Source organism: Ambystoma mexicanum, chromosome 6p (assembly GCF_040938575.1).
Source record: "Ambystoma mexicanum isolate Mex_15411 chromosome 6p, UKY_AmexF1_1, whole genome shotgun sequence".
Lineage (NCBI taxonomy): Eukaryota > Metazoa > Chordata > Amphibia > Caudata > Ambystomatidae > Ambystoma > Ambystoma mexicanum.
In genome coordinates, this window is record NC_090935.1 from 612,313,654 (window position 1) to 612,334,885 (window position 21,232).

The window sequence follows — 21,232 nt, forward strand, 5'->3', positions numbered from 1 at the left end:
AAAAGATCTCAATGTGTCTTTCTCCACTCCTACTTGGAGATGGTCAAACCATGGGCTACCCGTACCTCTTTGCAGGGACCCTTAGCAGTCTAGGATGAGCCAGTAGGGATTCCGTCTCAGGGTCCATGTGGTGGGGGCCTGCGCACTCTGCACCTCACAGCCACAGCAGTTTCAGGGCACTCTGCACCTTCCACCGGTTGCCATTAGCTCCTAAGCCCCACACAGATGTCTCTGCAGTTCCACGTCACACTCTACTGTAGTCAGGGTCTCTGGGCGCTCCCCCAGTACACTTCCCAATCACACCTGCATGGTGCTCGAGTCTATCGCTGCGTGTCTCGTGTGCCTTTCACCATCAGCAACTGGTATTCATGAGGCAGGGTATGGGGCTCACAGTACAAGGCAGCTCCAGTCCCTAGTGCCCCTCGATCGTGCTACAAAACAGTAGGGGTCATTCCGAGGTTGGTGCTAAGGGAAAAACGATGCCGGTAAAGGAATACCGGCATCGATTATCGCTATAGGATATTCTGACCTACCAGACCGCTATTAACGGCATTGTAAAGTACGGAGCTGTTAATAACGGTCAGGGCGCGCGCACATGACCCACCATGCCGGCATTAGCGACATGCCGTAAACGAGTAGATCCCAAGTGAGGCGGAGATGCAAATAACGGCCTCATGAAGTCGGAAAAAGTACTTACTGTTTTGCCGTAAATACCGGCATCGCCAAACTACCGTTAAATGCCCTGAGTAATGTTCCCAACTGCCACAGGTGCACACAATCAGCACAGGTGGAGGTAATGGAGTCTGGCCCAGTACAAAAGGAGCACACCCACACACCACACCCCCTCCCACACCAAGATGATTCCAATAGTAGTAGCATTACTGGAGCTGGAGGACTTGCTTGAATTGCCACAACATCAACAACAACAACAGCAGCCACCACAGAGGAGACGCAGGAGGAGAAGGAGGGTGAGACAGGTCCAGTATGCCCCACCAGTGCAGACACCGTTACCACGCCGGCAACCCCCAATCCCTCGCATCAGAGACAGTCCTTTCAATTTAACCCCAGAGCAGATCCACACCCTGTAGCTTCTGGACAGGGACACCATAACCACCATAGTGGACCTGATACACGACGACATAGTGTGCCTCATTGAAATACGCACCGCCATCCCCCCTCTACTGAAGGCAGTGTCTGTGCTTCCACTTCCTTGCAACAGGCACCTACCGGCACACAGTGGGGCACATGCATGGCATATCTCAACCCTTTTTTACCAGGATACTGAATCAAGTGCTGGATGCCGTTCACAAGCACACAAGGGACTACATATCCCTACCACGGACTCCCCATGAGATATTTGATACAAAAGTTGCCTTCCATGCACTGGCAGGCATGCCAAATTGTGTAGGTGCCCTCGACTGCACACACGTGGAGTTGGTGGTCCCGCATGCCATGGAGGTGGTGTACCGCAACCGCAAGCAATACCACTCCATCAATGTGCAGATGGTATGTGATGCAAGCAAGATCATCACACATATCCAGGATCGACTCATGACTCTTTGGTCCTGCGGAACTCCACGCTACCACGTTTCATAGAGTGAAATGCTGGATGACGTGCCTGGCTGCTTGGTAAGTAGCAGGACTGGCACATGGCATTGAAAAGGGGGGAGAGATGCACACAACACCATGCTGCCAATGTTGATGTGACTGTACAATGTGCACATCACCAAACATTGTGCCCAAAACATCACAAACCGTACAAGACACACCAATCCCATATGAATGAAGTAAGGTCGACACCTATCACGACATGACTAACTGGAAACCACCCCACATCCCACAACACGTGCACCACCCATCAGCGACCCTCACCCTCCGTAACTCCATCCTGCACCATGCAGTGCATATGCACCATGTTGCTGTCTCCAGCATATCACCACACAGGAAATGCATCCCTGGGAATGCATCAAACTGAACCTACTAGGGAATCCACTGTCTGGCACAGGGCCAGCACACTCACAGGAGTGCTGCATGTCACCATGGGAATGATCAATGCTGATTGCCCAATATTGCACAGACTACTGCCAACGCACCCCCTAAGTAAATCTCATAGGACACAACACCTCACTAATTTGACACTAACACAGCTGTATGCATACACGATGCATGTGCAACAAGACGGCAGTGAACACCATGTATCATCTTCAAGATGCAACCCACACCATTAGACCATGGCACAGGACACATGGAGGGACAGAAAATGGCATCAATGCATCCAGGGACAAGTGCATGTGGGCAACGATAACCTGCTGGCATGTGTGACTAGTACCGCTGTCCCTCATGATTCCCCTGATGTTTACCTTCATTTTCCTCTCATACAGGTGATAGTGGCTATACCTTGAAGCCGTGGCACCTCACCCCTGTCCGAAACCCACAAGACAGGCACGAGGTGGACTACAATCGTTTCCATACCCGTACCCGTCTGGTCATCGAGCAGACCTTTGGCCTGTTGAAGGCACGATTTCGCTGCTTCAGCCGGTCGGGTGGGGCACTCCTCTACAGGCATGAGAAGGTGGCCAAGATCATCATGGCATGTGTAATGCTGCACAATATGTGCATCTGCCGGAACGTGCCCCTGCCCCCTGACATTGAACTGCTACCACCTGATGAAGATGAAGGGGAAGATGAAGATGTGGCAGGACATCATCACGCTGCCGATGCACAGGAGGGACGTGCTGTGCACCAGTCAGTCATTGCACAATATTTCTGACACACATGTCAGCAGAGGATGACATGATGGTTGGACAGAGGACACTGGGTGTGTGGGTACAGGTACCCTATGCACTGTAAATGATTAAATGACACATGCGCATTGATGAATGTCCACTCAGGTCTTCTTTTTCAAACAACCGGTGTATTGAATGTAACAATATAAACGTAAGTGACAAAACCCTCCACCACCCTCACCCCCCTGCACCTCCCCCCACAACTCCCCCACACACCCTCACCCCTTCCCCACCCCCCACAACTCCTCCACACACACTCACCCCTCCCCCCACAACTCCCCCACACACCCTCACCCCCCTCCTGCTCCACCCACAACTCCCCCACACACCCTCACCTCCCTCCACCTACCCCCACAACTCCCTCACACAAGTTCCATTGAGTCCCCGAAGCCTACATGAGGCTGCAATAACATTCACTCGGCACTCCCTGAGCCAGGGGGTGGCATGTCCCGGCGGTGCTGTGCACGGACCGACGATCGGAGAGGGCTTGTTTGGGTGGAACAGCAGGACAACAGTGTGGCCTCCAGCTGAGGTTGTGAGGCGGGATGTCCTGCCTCCAAGGCATCCCCGATGTGCCCTAGCACCTGCCTGAGGTCCGAGACCTCCTCGCAGAGGCGGCTGGTGTTGTCTGTAATGGACCGGCCTAGTGCAGCTAACTCTGTACGCCACTCCTCTCTGGCCTGGCGGTTGTCCTGTACAAACGAGTGCAGTGAGCAGGTCAGTCCGCTGCGGCCCTGCGGGTGCCCCTGTGGATGTGCTGGGAACCTGGCTGTCATGCCCAGCCTGCTCATCGTCCCCAACACTGAAAACTGTACTGAGATGTCCCTGGGTGTGGTCATGGCCGGACTGCTCTGGAGTAGTGGTGTTCCCGGTATCGATCGATGATACTTGGGGGGGATGCAATTTGGATTGGGGTATGGACCACATCCATAATGTTGTCCTCCATGGTGCCCCAGATGTCCTCCTGGCTGTCATCCACTGTCAGGGGTGCCGTGGCTGCCACCTCCCTAGCCACACTAGACTCCTCCGAATGGGGTGTCTCGCAGGTGTCTCCTGGCAGGACAGTGGGTGGGGGTGGTGGTGCTGTGCCCTCCACGGGCCATGGTGGTACAGGTGCAATGTGTACCTGCAGTGGCTTGGTTGCTGGTACACGGCGCCCACTGGTTTGTCCCCTGGAGGTTGACGGCCGGTCGCTGTCCTCCTGGGACCTCTTCCTGGGTGTGGCCTCCTGCTCATCGCTGTCATGGTCACTGTCTGTGGGGGTGGAAGAGAGGGACGGCATGAGTGATGTTTTGATAGGCATCATACATACATTGGGACAATTGCTCATCCACACAATTGTGGGTAATAGGCATTTGTGTTGGGAAGGGCACGTCATTTCATACATGGGTGGTTGATGCAGGCATATGTCGGCGTAACTCATGTTGGCCAGGAACAGTGCTGTCTGACATGCATACTATTTTGGTCATGCACGCTGTGTGCCTTGTGGAATATCCTACTTTGTGTGGTATGTGTCATGTACGATATTGCCTTGCACCAGGCATCATCATGTGTCTCTGATGCTCCGGCCTACTTTACAGGAAGTGTGTGTGTGTGTGGCCGACCATGGCATGACTTTTTGTACTGACATTGGTGTTGACTTTCATCAGATTTGGCATAGCAGTGTTTATTTTGGACACTCACATCCATCGCCAGATGTAGTGTCGCCACACTTCATCTCGCCTACGTCTTCAATGGATTCCGTCCCAATCATGCTTGCGCATGTGTCCTCCCACGGGGTGAGCTTTATGGGTGAACTTGGTCCTCCTCCAGTTTCCTTGGCCTGGCTGTGATAGACGGATAATATGTTGTCGTCCCATCGCTTACGGCAGTCTTTTACTGTGCAGGCTATGTTGCCCACTGCACTAACCTTCTGGGCAAGAAGTTCCCAGATCTCTTTTTTACGTAGCATTGCCTCTCTCCTCATGTTGCTGGAGAAGACTGTGCCAGCATGCTCGTGCAAAGTGTCCACAAGCATCTGGAGCTCGTCCTGATTAAATCTTTCCTTTCTGAGGCGGGCAGATCCATTCTTCAGGGCCTTCGGCATTCTTATCTTGTAGGACGAAGTTTTCTGACGATCAGCAGTGTCCCAGGGGTCCTATGTGCTGAGGGTGGCAATGGATTGTGTTTTAAAGATGTCCGCTAATTACAATCACCGCTATTTACGGTCACCGCTAATGACGCATTGAGCTATGTCGGTAGTGTTATCTGCACTTAGCTTGATGCTGGTAAGGGCTTTTTGGTAGCCTTTTGTCGCATAGCGCTAGGTACCTTATCGGCATGGCGCAAAGCTTGTGCCCGCGAAGTTGTAATAGTCCTCTATTAGCAGACTGGTGCCAGCACGGACACGCTATTTGCGCCATGCCAGTAAGGGACGTTACTTACCTCCAAACTCGGAATGAGGGCCAGTGTGTCCCTCAGTATCCAGCTCTGTAGTTCCTTACGTGTCCCGGCGTGTTTTACATATGATGCAACACACAGGGTTATACAGAGCTCAGCAACGTTATCCCCAGTGGGTTCCACACTCACTGCCTGCGGCCCGGGCAGTTCTCCACCGCCTCCTCCAATCACCCCCTCAACGGGATCTCCAGCACAGCGTCAGACCCCCTGCACCACTGCAGCTCCTTCTCCCACTGTTAGCCTGCATTCATCTATGATAGTTTAGCATGAGCTAATCCATTCATTCATCAATTTATTCATTCATTCTTTCTTGTATTCATTTAGTATGAATTATTGTTTGTTTTGATCTTAGATCGATATTTGCTAATAGTCATGTAATTAGGTATATTTAGCTTGTTGTTTTGTAGAATGCACATTGTAGTGTGTTTCGAGGCGCTAGAGAATGTGCTTTGTGTCTTGTCCATATGAATTTGGCTTTTTGCTGAGCGCAGAGAGAGAATTGAGTTTGCAGACGAACACACAGTGGAAGTGATGTTTCCATAATAAAATGATTCTCGGTAGACTGTTAGAGAAAACAGCATTGGCTGACTGCAGAGAAATGTTTTGGTTTCTGCAGATGAGACTGTCTCGATGTGAGAGAGAAAGAATTTTAGTGATATGCTTGCTGTTCTGTTCTTCGAATAAAGGACATGTCACCATAAACTAGTACAGTATGATTATGCTATGCTGGCTGAAATTATGTACGCACATGCATAGTATAGGATGCACGTAGTTTGAAATGGAATGCTTTCTACGCACACAAATGAAAAATGAATGTGTCATTGTTCTGTATGAGAGTAGGTTGCTGTTCTGTTCGGTAGGTTGGGTTAGGTTAGGTTCCGCGAGCTAGAGGGAGGAGGCTGTCTCACAACTGGTTGAGAGAGCAAGGAGACATTCTCACAGTTTTAGTCTTGGAGGCTGTCTGTGTGGGTGTAGATAGAGCTGCTGGGATGGTTGGGGGTTGCTGGGATGCTAAATGCACTCATTACTAGAGAGTGCTCTGCTTGTTAGTAATTAGTGACATTTTGAAATGCATGGAATAAAGATGCATTTTGCTTTGAAATAATCTGATTCCTGTGTCTCTGTAATCTCTTGTTATATTTTGTTTCCATAGCATAGCATTTTTAGAATTCACACCACCTCACTGGGGGCTCCGCTCCGTCCCCGAGTATCGGAGAGTATATACTGAGCAGGAGCTCTCCTTCTGGGGACCATCTCTCAGATGTCAGCTTGGCTCCTCGAACCACCAGTCACTGCTTTAGTCACTGCCAGGCTAGAGCTCCCTCCGTTCCGGACACAAAGCCAAGATGGCAAACAGCACTTCCGTCCTCAGCTGTTCAGTGGAGTCAAAGTAAGGTTCCCGGGCTCCGTTTTTCTCTGTTTTTGCTGGGGAGATGAGCCAATCTGTAGTCGTATCAAATGGCAGTGCAGTAATCTATTTTCCGCTGCTGCCGAAAGATTTTTTCGGAAAGATTACAGTAGCCCTGACAGGGCAGTTCAGATTCACGTCTACATGAGCCGGTTGCTCAACAGCACCCAGTTTAGCACCTTTTCAATGCTGACAAAGTGATGGCAGGGTGGAGATCCTTAATATAAAGAGGAGGGTGCAGGACCGCGCCCACAGTGCAAATGGTACAGTACAAGCTTGTCATCGAACATTATCACCTGGAATTATCTATTATCCAGCCCCTCCCAAGGCCGTTAATTGGAGCATTTACGTGATAAAATGCGGGACGACAATCTGTAAAAGTCTGAATAACAGCTTTCTGGGTGGACGAGTGACAGTAAGTAGAGTTACTGATGCTTTGTTATTCATACATGTTGCTCCTTTTCCTGGCTCTCTGCCATCCAGAGGGCAGACATTCTACTGTTTGACATATTTTGATATCCAGCACAATTGATTTCCCAAGAGTACTGTATAATCGAGCTTTTAGTGTAATTGCCAAAGCATTAGCTAACAGCACCAGAAACAGCTAGCCCCAAAATAAGTATTTGGAAAAGTATGTCAGAGTACAGACCTTCTATTATCTGACATATTTTGTTATCCGGCACCAGTGATTCCCCGAGAATGCTGGATAACAAAAATGTTAGTGTAATTGCCAAACCATTAGATTGAGTATCAGTAACAGATGGCATCAAAATAACTACTTGGAATTTTTCAATATTGCAGTTGGTACTTGTTGATAAGGTTTGGGGTGTTTGGATGGGTGTCACTCGAAACACTCAAAGATGAGTGTCTTATGCAATGAAGAAACTATTGCAAAACATATTTGATTGACATAAAGCAACCACCAATTAGCTGCATGTCTGAGGCACATGGCACATGTTTCCCAACTCAAGAGATGCTGACCAACAGTGCCCAGCACTAAAAGATGTAAAAGAAAATATAAATACCACTGACCTCATTTATGGCCTTTTGATTAGCACCAGCTTTAATCAGTAAAATCAGAATGTTTAGATCTGCGGCCCAGGCAGCAAGATGGATCGGCATCAAACCGTGCTAAGAGAAAAGAACATATTGCATGTAACAAAACAATAGCAAAACCACAACCGTTTTTTAAATGAAAATTCTGAATGAATGAGCTCAATCAGTCGATCATTTGAATAGCTTTAAACCCAAAAGTTGCAAATGTGTTGGGATGGAGCTAGCAACTTCCTTCATTCCCAAGCACTTTACAATCAGGCAAAACATCTGTTGACTGCTTCTAGGCACTACAAAAGACCAGGGGGGAGGAGGGGAACAAAGAAAGCTTTTTCATGCAAATATAATCATATATACACACATGGGTGGGCACTTTATTATTTAAATATAAGGTGCAAATAACTATTAGCTGACTAAATTGGTAAATGTTAATTTCTTTTTAGTTTTTCTCAAAGCACGGTAGAAGCAGGCTCTCTGCCAAAAGGAATGTGGCCTGCACTAAAAATGGATCGCAGAGCTCATGCGGTGTTGGATCACTGAGGCTAGCTCTGGTAGACCAGCACGTAACTCAGCAGCTGTATGCTGTCTGTCAAAAGCCAATGCATGCTAAAATAAAATGTTACATGCTCAATGCACGACATGTAGAAATATGAAAACTAGGGTTAACAGAAATTACAGGGCCAGATACAAATATGAGGAAAATTAATGAGGTATGCAGAGAATGACTGGAAAATGTTTTTGTACATTAAATATTCATAGATGGCAAAATGAAGCTACAGTGTATTTTTGCATAGGCTAGCAATATGTAAGGAAAGGAACACTGGAGCATCCCTTGTATGGAACTAGGACAAGTTGGGAGAAAGCCATGCCCATATCCAGAGACACCACTACAGCAAGTTAAGAGTATATAAGCTCCTGCCTGGCACCAGTATGGAGGAGCTTGGAACGGAAGAGGGACAGAGGCCATTCAGGGAGCAGAATTATTTGCCCCATCCTCATTTCTGTAAAGATTACATTTGCTATCCTTGCAAGATAGACTCTTGGCCTTATTTCCCTAGAGGGGCATACTTCACTCTGGTGTGAGCATGATTAAGGGGTACCCCTGTAAAATGGGCAAGCCTTACAATGAAAATGTTCCAAATACTTTATTTTAATCTTTTCATTGGATCTACTCGGACCGTTTAATATTAGAGGGATGAGGGATATGTATTTGTTGGTAGTGTTATCCAAATCGCCAGACGCCTTTGTCTTGAAGGATGTGAGTTCTAGTAGCATTATCAATTTTCTGGAACCTTTGTTTTGGGGAAAGGTTTCCCAGGAAGATGTTTATCGGATAATGGTCCACTATTGGTGTCTAGGGAATGTAAAGCTTTTTTTGGAGAAGTGTGGGATAGAGCAGGTAACCATGGTTCTGTATCACCCACAACAGAATGGCTGCATCGAAACATTCATATGCACCCTTATAGATGTCATTAGAATTGCAGTTGCCACAGGTTGTGATAGGATTTGCGCAGTCATGGAAAGGACGTTTCAGTATAAGCTGGCACCACACACAGTAACAGGGGTAACCCCATTTGAATTGCTGAGAGGCGGAAAGTCCAACACTCATTTGTACCCTGGTTGGATGGGCAGATAGAGGTGTGGGGGTGCCAATGTGGGCAAGGTGTGTAAGAGAATTCTGGAGAGCGAGGAGAAATCGAAAAAGGAAAATTTGATGTTAAAAACTGTTGAAGGAGTGTGAGTGTGAAACCGGGTGATGTGAACAAACTGAAATTTCTGGTGAAGGTGAATAAAGGAGACTCTAGATTTTCCAAGGAAATGGAGGTTGTCAAGGATTTGGGTGTGTTGGTTATCGTCAAGGGTGGTGGTGTCTGGAGCAAAGAAAGGATCGCGGTCATCAGGAGAGGAAATGTTGGGTGTGTTGGGTGGAAGGAAGGGAGGTGTTAGGAGTGTGTGTCTCTATAGAACCTGGAACCTCAGGGTGAGCGTGGAGTGTGTTGAGGTTCTGCACATTGACCTCATGTGTCCGGCAGCCTCTTCTTAACGCACGCAAAGATGACATAAGCCAAAGTTTCACTTCCACATCTACGGCAGCGACATAGTCATGTCATCCCTATTCATTTTCAGTGTTCCATCCAGCTGCTTGCACCATTATATGCTCTGGTTGCAGAACATACATCTAGGCCTAGTGCATGGGCACCCTTTATTGCATCTTTGTGATAATCCTAGTAGAGTTCCCCTGGTTCAATTATTGATGAAAGTTTAGAAAGACACTTCTTATCCTCTGAATAGCTTCAGGCATCTTCAGTAGTTTTCTTCAAAATTGATTAACAGACCAATTAGCTACTGTGAAAAAGATCTAACAGTGGGTTATTCTCTTCTAGCGCTTCAGCATCAAAGTAGATGATATTTTGAAAACATTTGTAGTGGACAGAGTGCCATCAATTAGGTGTTTCCATATGAAATGTAGTAGTGAATCTTTTGCCCAAAATGCATCTCGCAGTAATCTGGAAGAGATTTTTTGGATCTGTGTTATTAATGCGACTAAAAAATGCTGAAAACCAAAATACGTTTTCATTTTTTCAATTCACACAGTTATGTGGGGGGGTACCCCCTGCAGCCGCCCATAATCTCCTTACAGAATTAATTAGCCTTACCCACCCCCCACATATAACTGCACCAAAATTGGGAGAAAAAAACATGGCATTTTGGTATTCAGTATTTTTGTCAGCACTGATACCAATTATTCTTGCTTTAGTTGATGCCAGGCCTAATTCTAATTAATCAGGAAAGAGAAATGTAGTTTGCATGCAGTTGAGACTTACCCAGTTTACCGTCATCCAAGCCTCTTTGGAGTTAAGGAGTCCCTAAATATGATACACATTGTCAGCAGGCTTACATGTCAGTCTCAATATAACCTGGGTGTCATCCGCATAATTATGGAATGACACCCATTCCTGCACTAGCAGGTTGTGAAGCGGCTTGATGTAAACATTGAATAATGTTGGTGAAAGGCAGGAACCGTGGCGGACCCCATAATTCAAAATTACTGAATATGAATCATAACTCCTTAGATTGACAGAAGATGTCCTATTGTAAAGGAAAGAAGAGTACAATTTCTTAGCGGAACAGTCACGTTTTAATGCAATGGTCCAGCAACACTAAATGGCCAAACTTATCAAATACAGCCGATAGATCAAACAACATCAGCACACTTAGCCCATCAGCTTCTATTAACTGTAATACATCTACCCTTACATCCAGGAGAGCAGTTTCCATGCCCTGATCATACCAGAAAACTGATTGGTGAACTCCTAGAACCTTGACAATCTCAATGTACTGCTGTAGCTGGAGAGAGGCGGTTTTATCCATAATTTTCAAGAAGAATGGACAATTAGAAATAGGCCCATAACTAGAACAAACAGCTGGGGGGCGTGGCTTACTGCCATGCAGTGAATATGTGCCTCGTAGCAGCTCCTACTTGATCCTGCACTGACCCGTAGAAAGCAGCAATAAAAAGAAGTATATAGGGCTCTGAATGGGTGAAATAGCAGTGATTGCACTGGGGATGATATGCGGTGTGCTCCGAGTCCCAGACAGCGTGGAAGGACGCCTACTCCAAGCCGCGGTCGCCCGAGAAGAAGAGGCAAGATGGCGGCTGGCAGAAAGTAACGGTGACACAGATTCTCCTGTGAAGAAGCCAAGAGGGCTGGTGGACCTGCACGAGGAGAGGAAGAGCGGTAGTGCGAAAGAGAACCCAACTCACCAGAAGACCAGAAGACCACGAGAAGACTGACGGTCAAAAGCGGAGAAGTGCAGACCCCTGCATACCCAGCAGACCGGTGAGGCGGGACAGGAAGGAGAGCAACTTATAACCCCTCCAAGCTATGGACAGAATCGCCAGACCGAAAGGAACCAACAGAACACACGCTGTAAGGTGTGCGAGTGGCAAGAAGTGGGAAGAAGCACTGCACAGCAAAAAGGCGAGTACAGGGCCAAATGAAATTATAAGGGAGCCCTCGGAAGCCACCAATATAAATACACAATGTAACCAGGACGTCAACATAGCAAGGCCTGGTAGAGGGGCACAGAGCAAGAAAGTGAGACGACATGGGGGAGGGGCAGTGGGAGAAGGTGCAAGAAGCCACTAGCAGCAGAATAAACAAAAGGTAGGAGAACGCTAGAAAAGGAGGACATAAGGAATGCTGTCATAGGAGCAGGGCAGAACCAAGTCCCACACTAGCAGGCAAGGGGGCCTAAGCTCAGGACTGGCCTACAGCACTGGCCGACAGTGTAGGAAGAGCCAAGAGGAGTGAGAAGTGGAACAACTCTCAGTGAAGACAGCGTAATTGGTAGTGGGGCACAATGACACAGGGTGCTGAGGATCAGGAAGGATTCCCTGCTAAGAAGCCTAAATGCACTCGAGACCAAGCAAGTAGATAGTAAATAAGGCAAGCCGAGACAAAAGAAGAACCTACCCACAACATGGTGACCGAAGGCAACAAAGCAAAAGGCAAACAGAGTACCATGGAATCTTTCACCAAAGGACAAGACAGCTCTAAAGGTGGAACGCTGAAAGAACCGGCTGCAGGTACGGAAGACACGCTGGACAAGGGAGATCAGCAAATACTGGCCACCATTGCAGCAGTGAAGACAGTCTTGGAAGCAAAGATCGATCCAGTAATGATGGAGGTGGGACTGCTGAGACAAGACGCACCTTCACTAGCACAACGCATGGGACAGCTGGAAGTGCAAGTGAAGGACAACACTAAGGAAATGGCACAAGCAACAGTGGACGTCAAAATACTGCAGAAAAAAAATTGCTTTAGGATAGAAATGATGACGCAGAGGGTCGCGCTCGCAGGAACAACATTAGGATCCTAGGACTGCTTGAAGGCCTGGAGGGAACCGACCCCACTAACTATGCTGAAAATGTGCTGCTGCAAGAATTGGGACCAGGGAATCTCACACAGGGATTCACGGTGGAGCGCGCACACCAATCCTTAGTTGGAAACCACCACCGGGTGCACCTCCACGGCTCATCATCGCCAACATATTAAATTACAAAAACAGAGAGAAGATTTTGGCATTCTCGAGAACAGGGAGCACTATTCAAGGGGCCTCGGTCAAACTGGCAACATACCCGGACTACACCTTTCAAGTGCAGAAACAGAGGGCCCAGTTAATTGCAACAAAGGAGAAATTGAGGAAGGCGGGACTGAAATACATGTTAATTTATCCAGCCAGGCTACATAATGGTTGACTACCATTCTTCGACAACCCAAAAGAAGCGCAAGACTGGATGGACAGTGCGAAATGGCATCACCGGAAAGGGATTGAACGCAACACGTGTTTGGGTAAAGAACAAGCTCTGTGAGATAAGACCGTCCGAAGAGGGCGGTGACCCTGATAATTAAGAATTGAGTTAAGTTCTCAAGAGCCCGACATTAAGGGCGCAATTGGAATAGGGGAGGAGATCGAACCTGACACTAAACATAAAGGTTGCTGTCCCAGAACAGCGGCTTTGGAGCAGGAGCACATGAGGCAGAGACACAGGGCCTCATTACGAGTCCGGTGTTAACCGAGGCGGTAAAACCGCCTGGTTAACGCCAGACTCGTATTACCATTCCTCCTCCGTGATTCCCGGAATTACCGTGGCATTACAACCCTGGTTTTCCGGGAATCACGGAGGCGGAATGGTGTAAATCCCCATTCCCATTGAGTCCTATGGGACTCGATGGAAATGGGGATCATGGGAACACCGGCAGCATCTCGTAATGCTGCCAGTGTTTCCTCATCCGCCTGCATGCGGGAGGTGTTAAACCCGCCAGGTCAGACCTGGCGGGAACATCACCTCCCGCCTGCAGGGTTCGGACTCAGGCGGTCCAGAAACAACGGTGGCGGCGGGTTTACCGCCACCGTTATTTCCGGACCGCCTGGATCGTAATGAGGCCCACAGTCTTCAGAGGAGAAGTGTCACTGGACAGGGGGACACTCCAACTTCCCCGTACAGTTCAGTTAGGGTACGCTATAAGTACCCACCGGTTGGGCACCAAATGCCTGGTTGGCTGAGTAGGAGGGGAGGGAGCAGAAGCGGGCTGGCCCAAGCATGCATTGCATAGCTTGATGGTTAAAGTTGGGAAAGGGACAGTTGGGCAAAGGGGGATGGGGGGGTTGTTAATTGGTATGAGGGAAAAGCCAGATAGAGTATTCCCAGGTCCTGTCAGACATGGAGTCATCATTTTGAGAACTGATACACAGGTAGGGGGTTAACAAATGAGGACAACTAGCTATGTATATAATGGCAGGTAGTATTAAAGTAAGACCTGGAACATTCAAGGTCTCATAACTATGTGAAGAGACACAGAATAATTACATACCTGCTCAGGAATAAGATAGGAGTTGCCCTACTACAGGAGACGCACCTCAACAAAACCAGACAAGACAAGCTTGCCCAGAAATGGGGAGGTTTGGTAGCGGGAGCCACACACTTGGCTTATGCAACAGGGGTTCTCATTTGGGTAGCCCCCGACAGTCCCACTGAAGATACAACCTACCAATACTGATGTTGAAGGCAGGATGGTATTGAAACATGGCACCCTGGAAAATAGGGAAATATGTATAGTAAACACTTATGCACCGAACCAGGATGCTACAACATTTTTCCGTTCCCTATATGCAAGATTAGGTCTGTACAGAAATGGAGTCCTAATGTCGGGAGGGGACTTCAATTGCACACTAAATCCCTAAGTAGACAGGTCAGACAACAAGTACAGAAGACCTGCACCGCCTGCAAAGGTTTTGAACACCCTCCTGCAAGCCTTCAACCTTGTGGATATATGGAGGACACTCCACCCATTAGTGAGAGATTACTCACACCACTCCACTCTGCACAAAGTCAATACAAGACTAGATTACTTATTTACTGGAGTGGAAAACATGAGGGAATTTGAGAAGGCAGAATATAAAGCAAGAGTATTGTCAGATCATACCCCATTAGAAATGAAGTGGGTTATAACGGCACCCAGACCGGTAATACCAACTTGGATACTTCGTAGTGAGACCCTATTAGACATGACGACGTTCAAAGAACATGTGCAGAAACACAAAGAGGAATTCTTTAAGATTAATGAGGGAAGTGTTAAAGCTGTAGGTACTCTATGGGAGACATTCAAATTGGTGAGCATAGGAGAAATGATAGCCAAAGCAGGAGGGGTACGCAAAGCTATCACTTAAGAACTAAACAGAATTGAACAAGAATTAGGTGAGGTAGAGAGAAGGAACAGTGCAGGACAGGACAATTGGGATGAAGAAATACAATTAAGACAGGATTGTCTGATGCAATGGGAGAGACCAGGCAAATTCTGCTGTGCAAAACATTTAGAGAAGACACATGCAGAAGGGGATCAACCAGGCAAACTGATAGCATGGTTATACAAGAACGACAGTAGGAAAATGCCAATACACTCAGTCCAGAATAAGGAGGGCATCATGTGCAATACTCAGATGGGGGTGAACATGACATTCTATGAATATTACAGCGCGCTGTATGAAGATACCTGTGATGGGGCGAAACCGAGAACTACAGGAGAAACTGGATCTCATAACCTTATCACAACTAGAGATAGAGAAAGTGCAGATGTTAGAAGAACCTATAACGGCCAAGGAGGTTATGGCCATAATCAGAGCACTGCCCTCAGGTAAAGCACGGGCATGGACGGACTACCTAGCAAATTCTAAAAGGAATACACGGACAGCCTAACAACGGTCCTGCTGAGAGTATACAATGAAGCGTTTGAAACAGGGATGCTCCCAGAAAGTATGAGAGAAGCAGTGATAATATCTCTTCCTGAGCCTAATAAAGAGTCAACAGACTGTGGCTCCTACAGTCCCCTGTCCCGATTGAAACAGGACAACAAAATCCTTACGCCATTATTGGCATATAGGCTCAGGAGAGTAATAACAGAGCTAATACACTCTGACCAAACGGGATATGTGCCAACAAGGAACATTGCCTGGAACCTAAGGAGATTACATCACATTATTAGCAATACACAAGACTGGAACGAATACTGCGCGGTGGCCTCGCTAGCCGCAATGAAGGCATTTGATTCGGTCCATTGGGATTGGCTCTACGCGAGAATGGAGAAACTAGGCTTTGAGCCCAAGTATATGCAATGGACAGTGGTCGAAGTGAGCGGGAGCGGTTGGGAGCGGTGCTCCTCTACTTTTTTAAATTACGTTTTACAGCTCCGTTTTCCGTTCCGGAACGGTTTCATTTTAAGATAACAGTGTAGGAAGAAGCTGAAACTTGCACATTCAGTGCACTACACTGAACGTTCCCTCAAACAGCAGGCAAATGTGTTTGGGGGTTTGTATTGTGTGTCGGAGGGGGCAGGGCAATGGGGTTTGTGTGGAGCGGGGCTGGCTAGCATGGAACCTAGTTCAACTACTTCTTTTCTTACACTTCGACCACTGGCAATGGATAAAACTGATTTACACTAAACCTATGGCTACGGTCAGAACAGTGAGCATCTTCTCTGACAGATGGGAATTACTGAAAGGTACCAGACAGGGCTGCCCACTGTCCCTGATGCTTTATGTCATAGCAATGGAACCAATAGCGGCATTCCTGCAGCAAGAATTCCAAGAAGCAGGAGTCAGGATAGATGGGGTGTGGCATACAGTGTCCATGTATGCAGACAACATGTTATTGGGCCTCATTACACGATAGGAGGTAACCATGCCGCTATTAGCGGCATGGCTACTCCCTTACTGCATACCGGGTCCGGGTAGGCGGTATGGGGACTTACCGGGTCATTCCGACCCTGGAGGACCCGGTAACTCCCCATTCAAAATACCATTCCCATTCCCATTTCAGCCCCCATAGGGCTCAAAGGGAATGGGGAAGGAGCTAATAACGGTACCGCAGTTTGTGGTACCGTTATTAGCTCTGAAGTCCCTCAGCGGGTCCCGTCCTTAACACCTGTTCAGACCAGGCGTTAAGGACGGGACCTGCTGAGGGACCTCGTAGTAGGGCGCTAAGGGATTTCCGGCACTGGTGACCTTACCGGTGCCGGTAATCCCTTAGCGCCTACCGTGTAATGAGGCCCATTGTCTTTACAAAACCCTGAGGAGAACCCACAACACATATTAGATGTATTGGATAACTTTAATGGGTTGTCCGGAGTTACGATTAACAAGAAAAAATCCTGTTTATTCCCACTAGCCAAACTTGCTGAGGAAAGTAGAGTGAAACTTACCAACACTAGCACTCCCATGGGAGACAGATACCTTCCAATATCTAGGGCTGGATATCTACCACATTGCAAAACAAGAACACATACACAATACCTTAAAAGCGCTAGAGGGATTAGTGAATTTAATAACATTTTGGGGGAAGTTACCATTGTCAGTAATGGCGAGAGCAGCATTGCTAAAAATGGTAGCACTGCTCAGGATGCTACTTTGCTTTGGGAACATCCCCTACAACATCCTTAAACAATTCTTTACAAGGCTAGAAAAAGAGTGTAGGAGTTTTCTGTGACGAATTTCAAGCTATATTACCTTGCATGCCAGATGCAGTAGGTGGTCGGCTGGCTAGCGGATGAACCTACATTAGATACCGCACTCCTACAGCCAATGATACAACACCTACACCTAAAATACTTATTATGGGTAACCCCACCAGAACCACAGGAATACCCACACCTGGTGAAACTGGGCATGCAAATGTGGCATAGAACCTGTAAAAAACTCAAGATCAAAGATCCGATATCACCACAGATACCCCTAACAGCGGTAATGAATGATAGAGGGATGAGGGCCAGTGTGCAACTTCACGCAGAGACGTGCAGGATTATTACTATTGGGGATTTGAGGGGGGATGGGACCTATTAGGTTTTCAAGAACTACAGGAATTATCAGGAATACATGGAGGACAATTCCTTCTATACCGATCTATCGTGAACATGATTAAAATAAGTCCTCTCTCGCACTTGCCCCAGGGCCCTACACCCCACCCTCCCTCACTGCACTTGAGAAATAACCCAAGAGAGTGGGTCTCTCCATACTTACCCCAGCCTCCACCAACCGGGTGCACTTGTTCCTCCCCCTCCCTGTGACCGTCTGTGCACTTGCACAATCCAAATGCACCGTGCCTGAAGATCGTTCTCCCTTGTCTTTACCCCTTAATTGCAATGGTAAAACTGCAGAATCACCGTCAGGCCTATTTGCTGTGTCTCAACTGTTAAATATATTATATGCACTTACTCTGCCCGTGCAGACTATTATCGTCTCAGAATTTGAAGGGCTCTGAGCGACTGTTGTTTTTTCCCCATGTTCCCATCCTCCTTGAGCGCTTTGAAACACTTGCCTGTGTATCGGCTCTGTATAAATAAACAATACCATACCATACCATACCATGGCCATCAATTGGGGGGGACACGATATGTTGCGAAGAAGTGGAAACAATAATAAATATCTCAGAAGGCGGGCATAATCTATCAACGCTATCGGCCTCATTACGAGTATGGAGGTAGCCATGCTGCTTTTAGCGGCATGGCTACCCCCATACCGGACACCGGGTCCGGGTTCCTGGAACAGGGAATTACCGGGCCATTCTGACTTTGGAGGGGCCGGTAATTCCCTTTCCTGGGACCCGGACCCGGTACATCCCCATTCCCATTTGAGCCCCCATAGAGCTCAATGGGAAAGGGGAGTGTGCTAACAACGGGCCCGTTAATGACGGGCCCGTTGTTTGCATCCTGGTCTGCTAGCGGGTCCCGCTAAAGACGTCTGGTTTTACCAGATGTCCTTAGCGGGACCCGCAAGCAGACCTCGTAATGAGGCAGTAGAGGGTTAACGCGCCGGCAGCTCTACCGGTGCCGTTAACCCTCTACCGCACTTGTTGTAATGAGGCCCTATATGTTGTGTGTAAGGAACTCAAGGTGACAACAGTAAAGACAGACACAAGTGATCACAGTTCAAGGATGTTTATTGAACTATAAATGCAGGGTGGAAAAACACCTTAACTCAGTGGTCTTCAAACTTTTTTGGCCAGGGCCCCCCTGAGCAAAATTTGGGCAGGTCGGGACCCCCCAGAAATGCCAAATGGACAGTATATATTGCGCGCCGCCACCTGCTCCCATCAAAGTCGCTGGGCTCCCTCATCCCACTCCTATCCAGTCGCTGGTCTCTCCCCACCCCATCACACACCCAGGGCTCTCCCCACTCTGCTCCCATCACTATCCCATGGTTCCCGCCCATTGTGCTCCCACCATAGTCCCTCGGTTCCCCCATCCCGTTCCCAACACAGTCTGAGGGCCAGTGGCGGCTGGTGAATCTTTTTTAAGCGGAGGGGCATTAAGGGGAGGTTCGGGGGGGTTTCCCCCTGTGAATTTTTTTTTAAATAATAGGTTAAAATGTTGCATTGTAGAGCATACTTTTAACAAAAAATGGGTACATAGCCAAACAGTTTGCAATTGTTGCTGGGAGTCCAGGGGGCAGGCATTGATATTTTATTTCTATCGCGCTCGTACACAAGTGTTTCAGAGCGTGACAAGGCAAGGGAGGGGAACAGAGGAGAATAAAACAGCGATCTTACTAGGCCCAGTGACATTGAGAACGCGCAAGTGTGAGGGGAAAAGTGCATGGAAGGGGGGAGAAGTGGAAAGTGCGAAGCAGAGGAGAAACAGATAAATAACAATAAATAAATAATAAAGGCAACAAACAGTGGTAGTGCAGCCAGCAATTTGCAAGTGCTACGTTTAAGGCAGCAGACAGGGTAGGTCTGATAAGTGCAGGAAGAAAGATGGTTCTCCTCAAGTTTTAGAGTGGCAGGGCGCTGTTCCAGAGGGAGGCCCCAGCCGAAGACGGAGATCTACCCCCAGCTCGTTTCTTTGATAAACGACTGACCCTGAGGGAGTTGGAGGTAGAGGAGTGAAGAGCTCGAGAGGGGAGGTATTTGCGGAGGAATAGCTGAAGGTATTTTGGACCGAGGCCCCAGAAAGCCTTGTGGACAAGGCAGAGGGTTTTGAATGATAGATGTCCGGTAAAAAGATACCATCCCTGTCCCCTGGGCCCCACTGGTCCTAACACAATGAACATGATTATGTGTATATGCAAGGCGCTGCACATTCATACAGCAATCACTCTATCATTCACATGAGCATCCATCACCATACACTCACTCATAACGCATCCATACACATGTTTAAATAAAAACAATGAACATAAACGTACCTTCTGCATTGGCCTGTGTGTGGGTGCTGCTCCAGCTGCTCTGTCCGTATGTGCGAGGAGGCGCAGGAGCTCCCCCTCGGACATACAGACATGCAGTGCCCCAGCCAGCATTTCCAATGAGCTATGCAATGCTGGCGAAGCAAAACGCCCCAGCACTTGCATGGCTCAGTGAGCATGTGCGGCTGGGGAACTAAACTGAACTGTCAAAGGGAAACAGTGTTTCCCTTTGACAGTTCAGCCAGCCCAGGAGCACTCCATTAGCTGGATAAAGCAGCTGAGGGAGTGCTCACTGTTTCACTGGGCTGGCTCCTTAGCTCCTCCATAATGGGTGAGGGGCCCCTATGCAGTTAGTAATGTTGACCATTGTTGCTGAATATATCACAATTTACTTACATTTTAACACAAAGCACCCCTTTGGGTACTATTGAAACAGTGGGCTTCATAACTACTCTGGCGGTGGCTGTGCCGGTAAAACCGGGTCTGGCACCCGCGAATGGGCAATTACTAGGTCATGCCGAGTTAGGCGGACATGATAATTGCCCTTTCGAAGGTGCCGGTAGATCCCCATTCCCATTTGAGCCCCATATGGCTCAAATGGGAAGGGGGAGCTCGGATGCACCGGCACCATTAATAACGGTGCCGGTGCATCCGACGAGCTGAGGTCAGACCTGGCGGGGGCTGTCAAGCACCCACGAGCACAACTCTTACTATGGCGGAACGGTAGCAACGGTGCCGGTAGCTTACCAGCACCGTTGTTACTGGTCCGCCATAGTAGTAATGAGGCCCAGTCTGTGACTAAAGGAATGAATATCCATTTACAACTGTGGGTCACTTTTTCATTGTTGCCTGAGACAGTTTCATGCTTCAGCCCGCCCATGTGGGCCACCCCTGCCCATTTCTTCCAATCTAAAAAAAAAAAAAATCTTTTTTCATGCTGAGCTCTCAGGGCCCCCCTGGGATGCACCCACGGACCCCTAGGGGGTCGCGACCCACAGTTTGAATACCACTGCCTTAACTAAACCTAAAGCTAAGATCGGAGCAAGCATCAACCATCAAATGAAAATAAAACAGTCCTTGTGGCGTTGTGTCAAAATAAAAAGCCTAAACTAAGAAAAACCTATTGCCAATTACTTACGCTAAATACAAAAGTTGTGTGGGATAGTTTTCAAGAAAATGAAAGAAGTGTTCTCAAATAATATGTCAGGATGCACTGGCGTGGATCTCGCTTCCCCACGTTTGGAGGGGGAAGGTGGTAAGGTGGGACCTTGGGGCACAGCACACACTCGAGCTTTCCCAGCACAAG

At 48.0% G+C, this 21,232-nt stretch overlaps 1 protein-coding gene across 2 annotated transcripts in view; it reads right to left on the minus strand.

Annotated features, from left to right (window-relative positions):
• ANKDD1B (ankyrin repeat and death domain containing 1B) overlaps nucleotides 1-21,232 on the minus strand; it is a 679,018-nt gene that overhangs the window by 437,130 nt on the left and 220,656 nt on the right. For both annotated transcript variants that reach the window (XM_069627461.1, XM_069627462.1), the window contains one exon: nucleotides 7,666-7,764. In XM_069627461.1, the coding sequence (XP_069483562.1) occupies nucleotides 7,666-7,764 (99 nt within the window). The remainder of the gene's footprint in view (nucleotides 1-7,665; nucleotides 7,765-21,232) is intronic.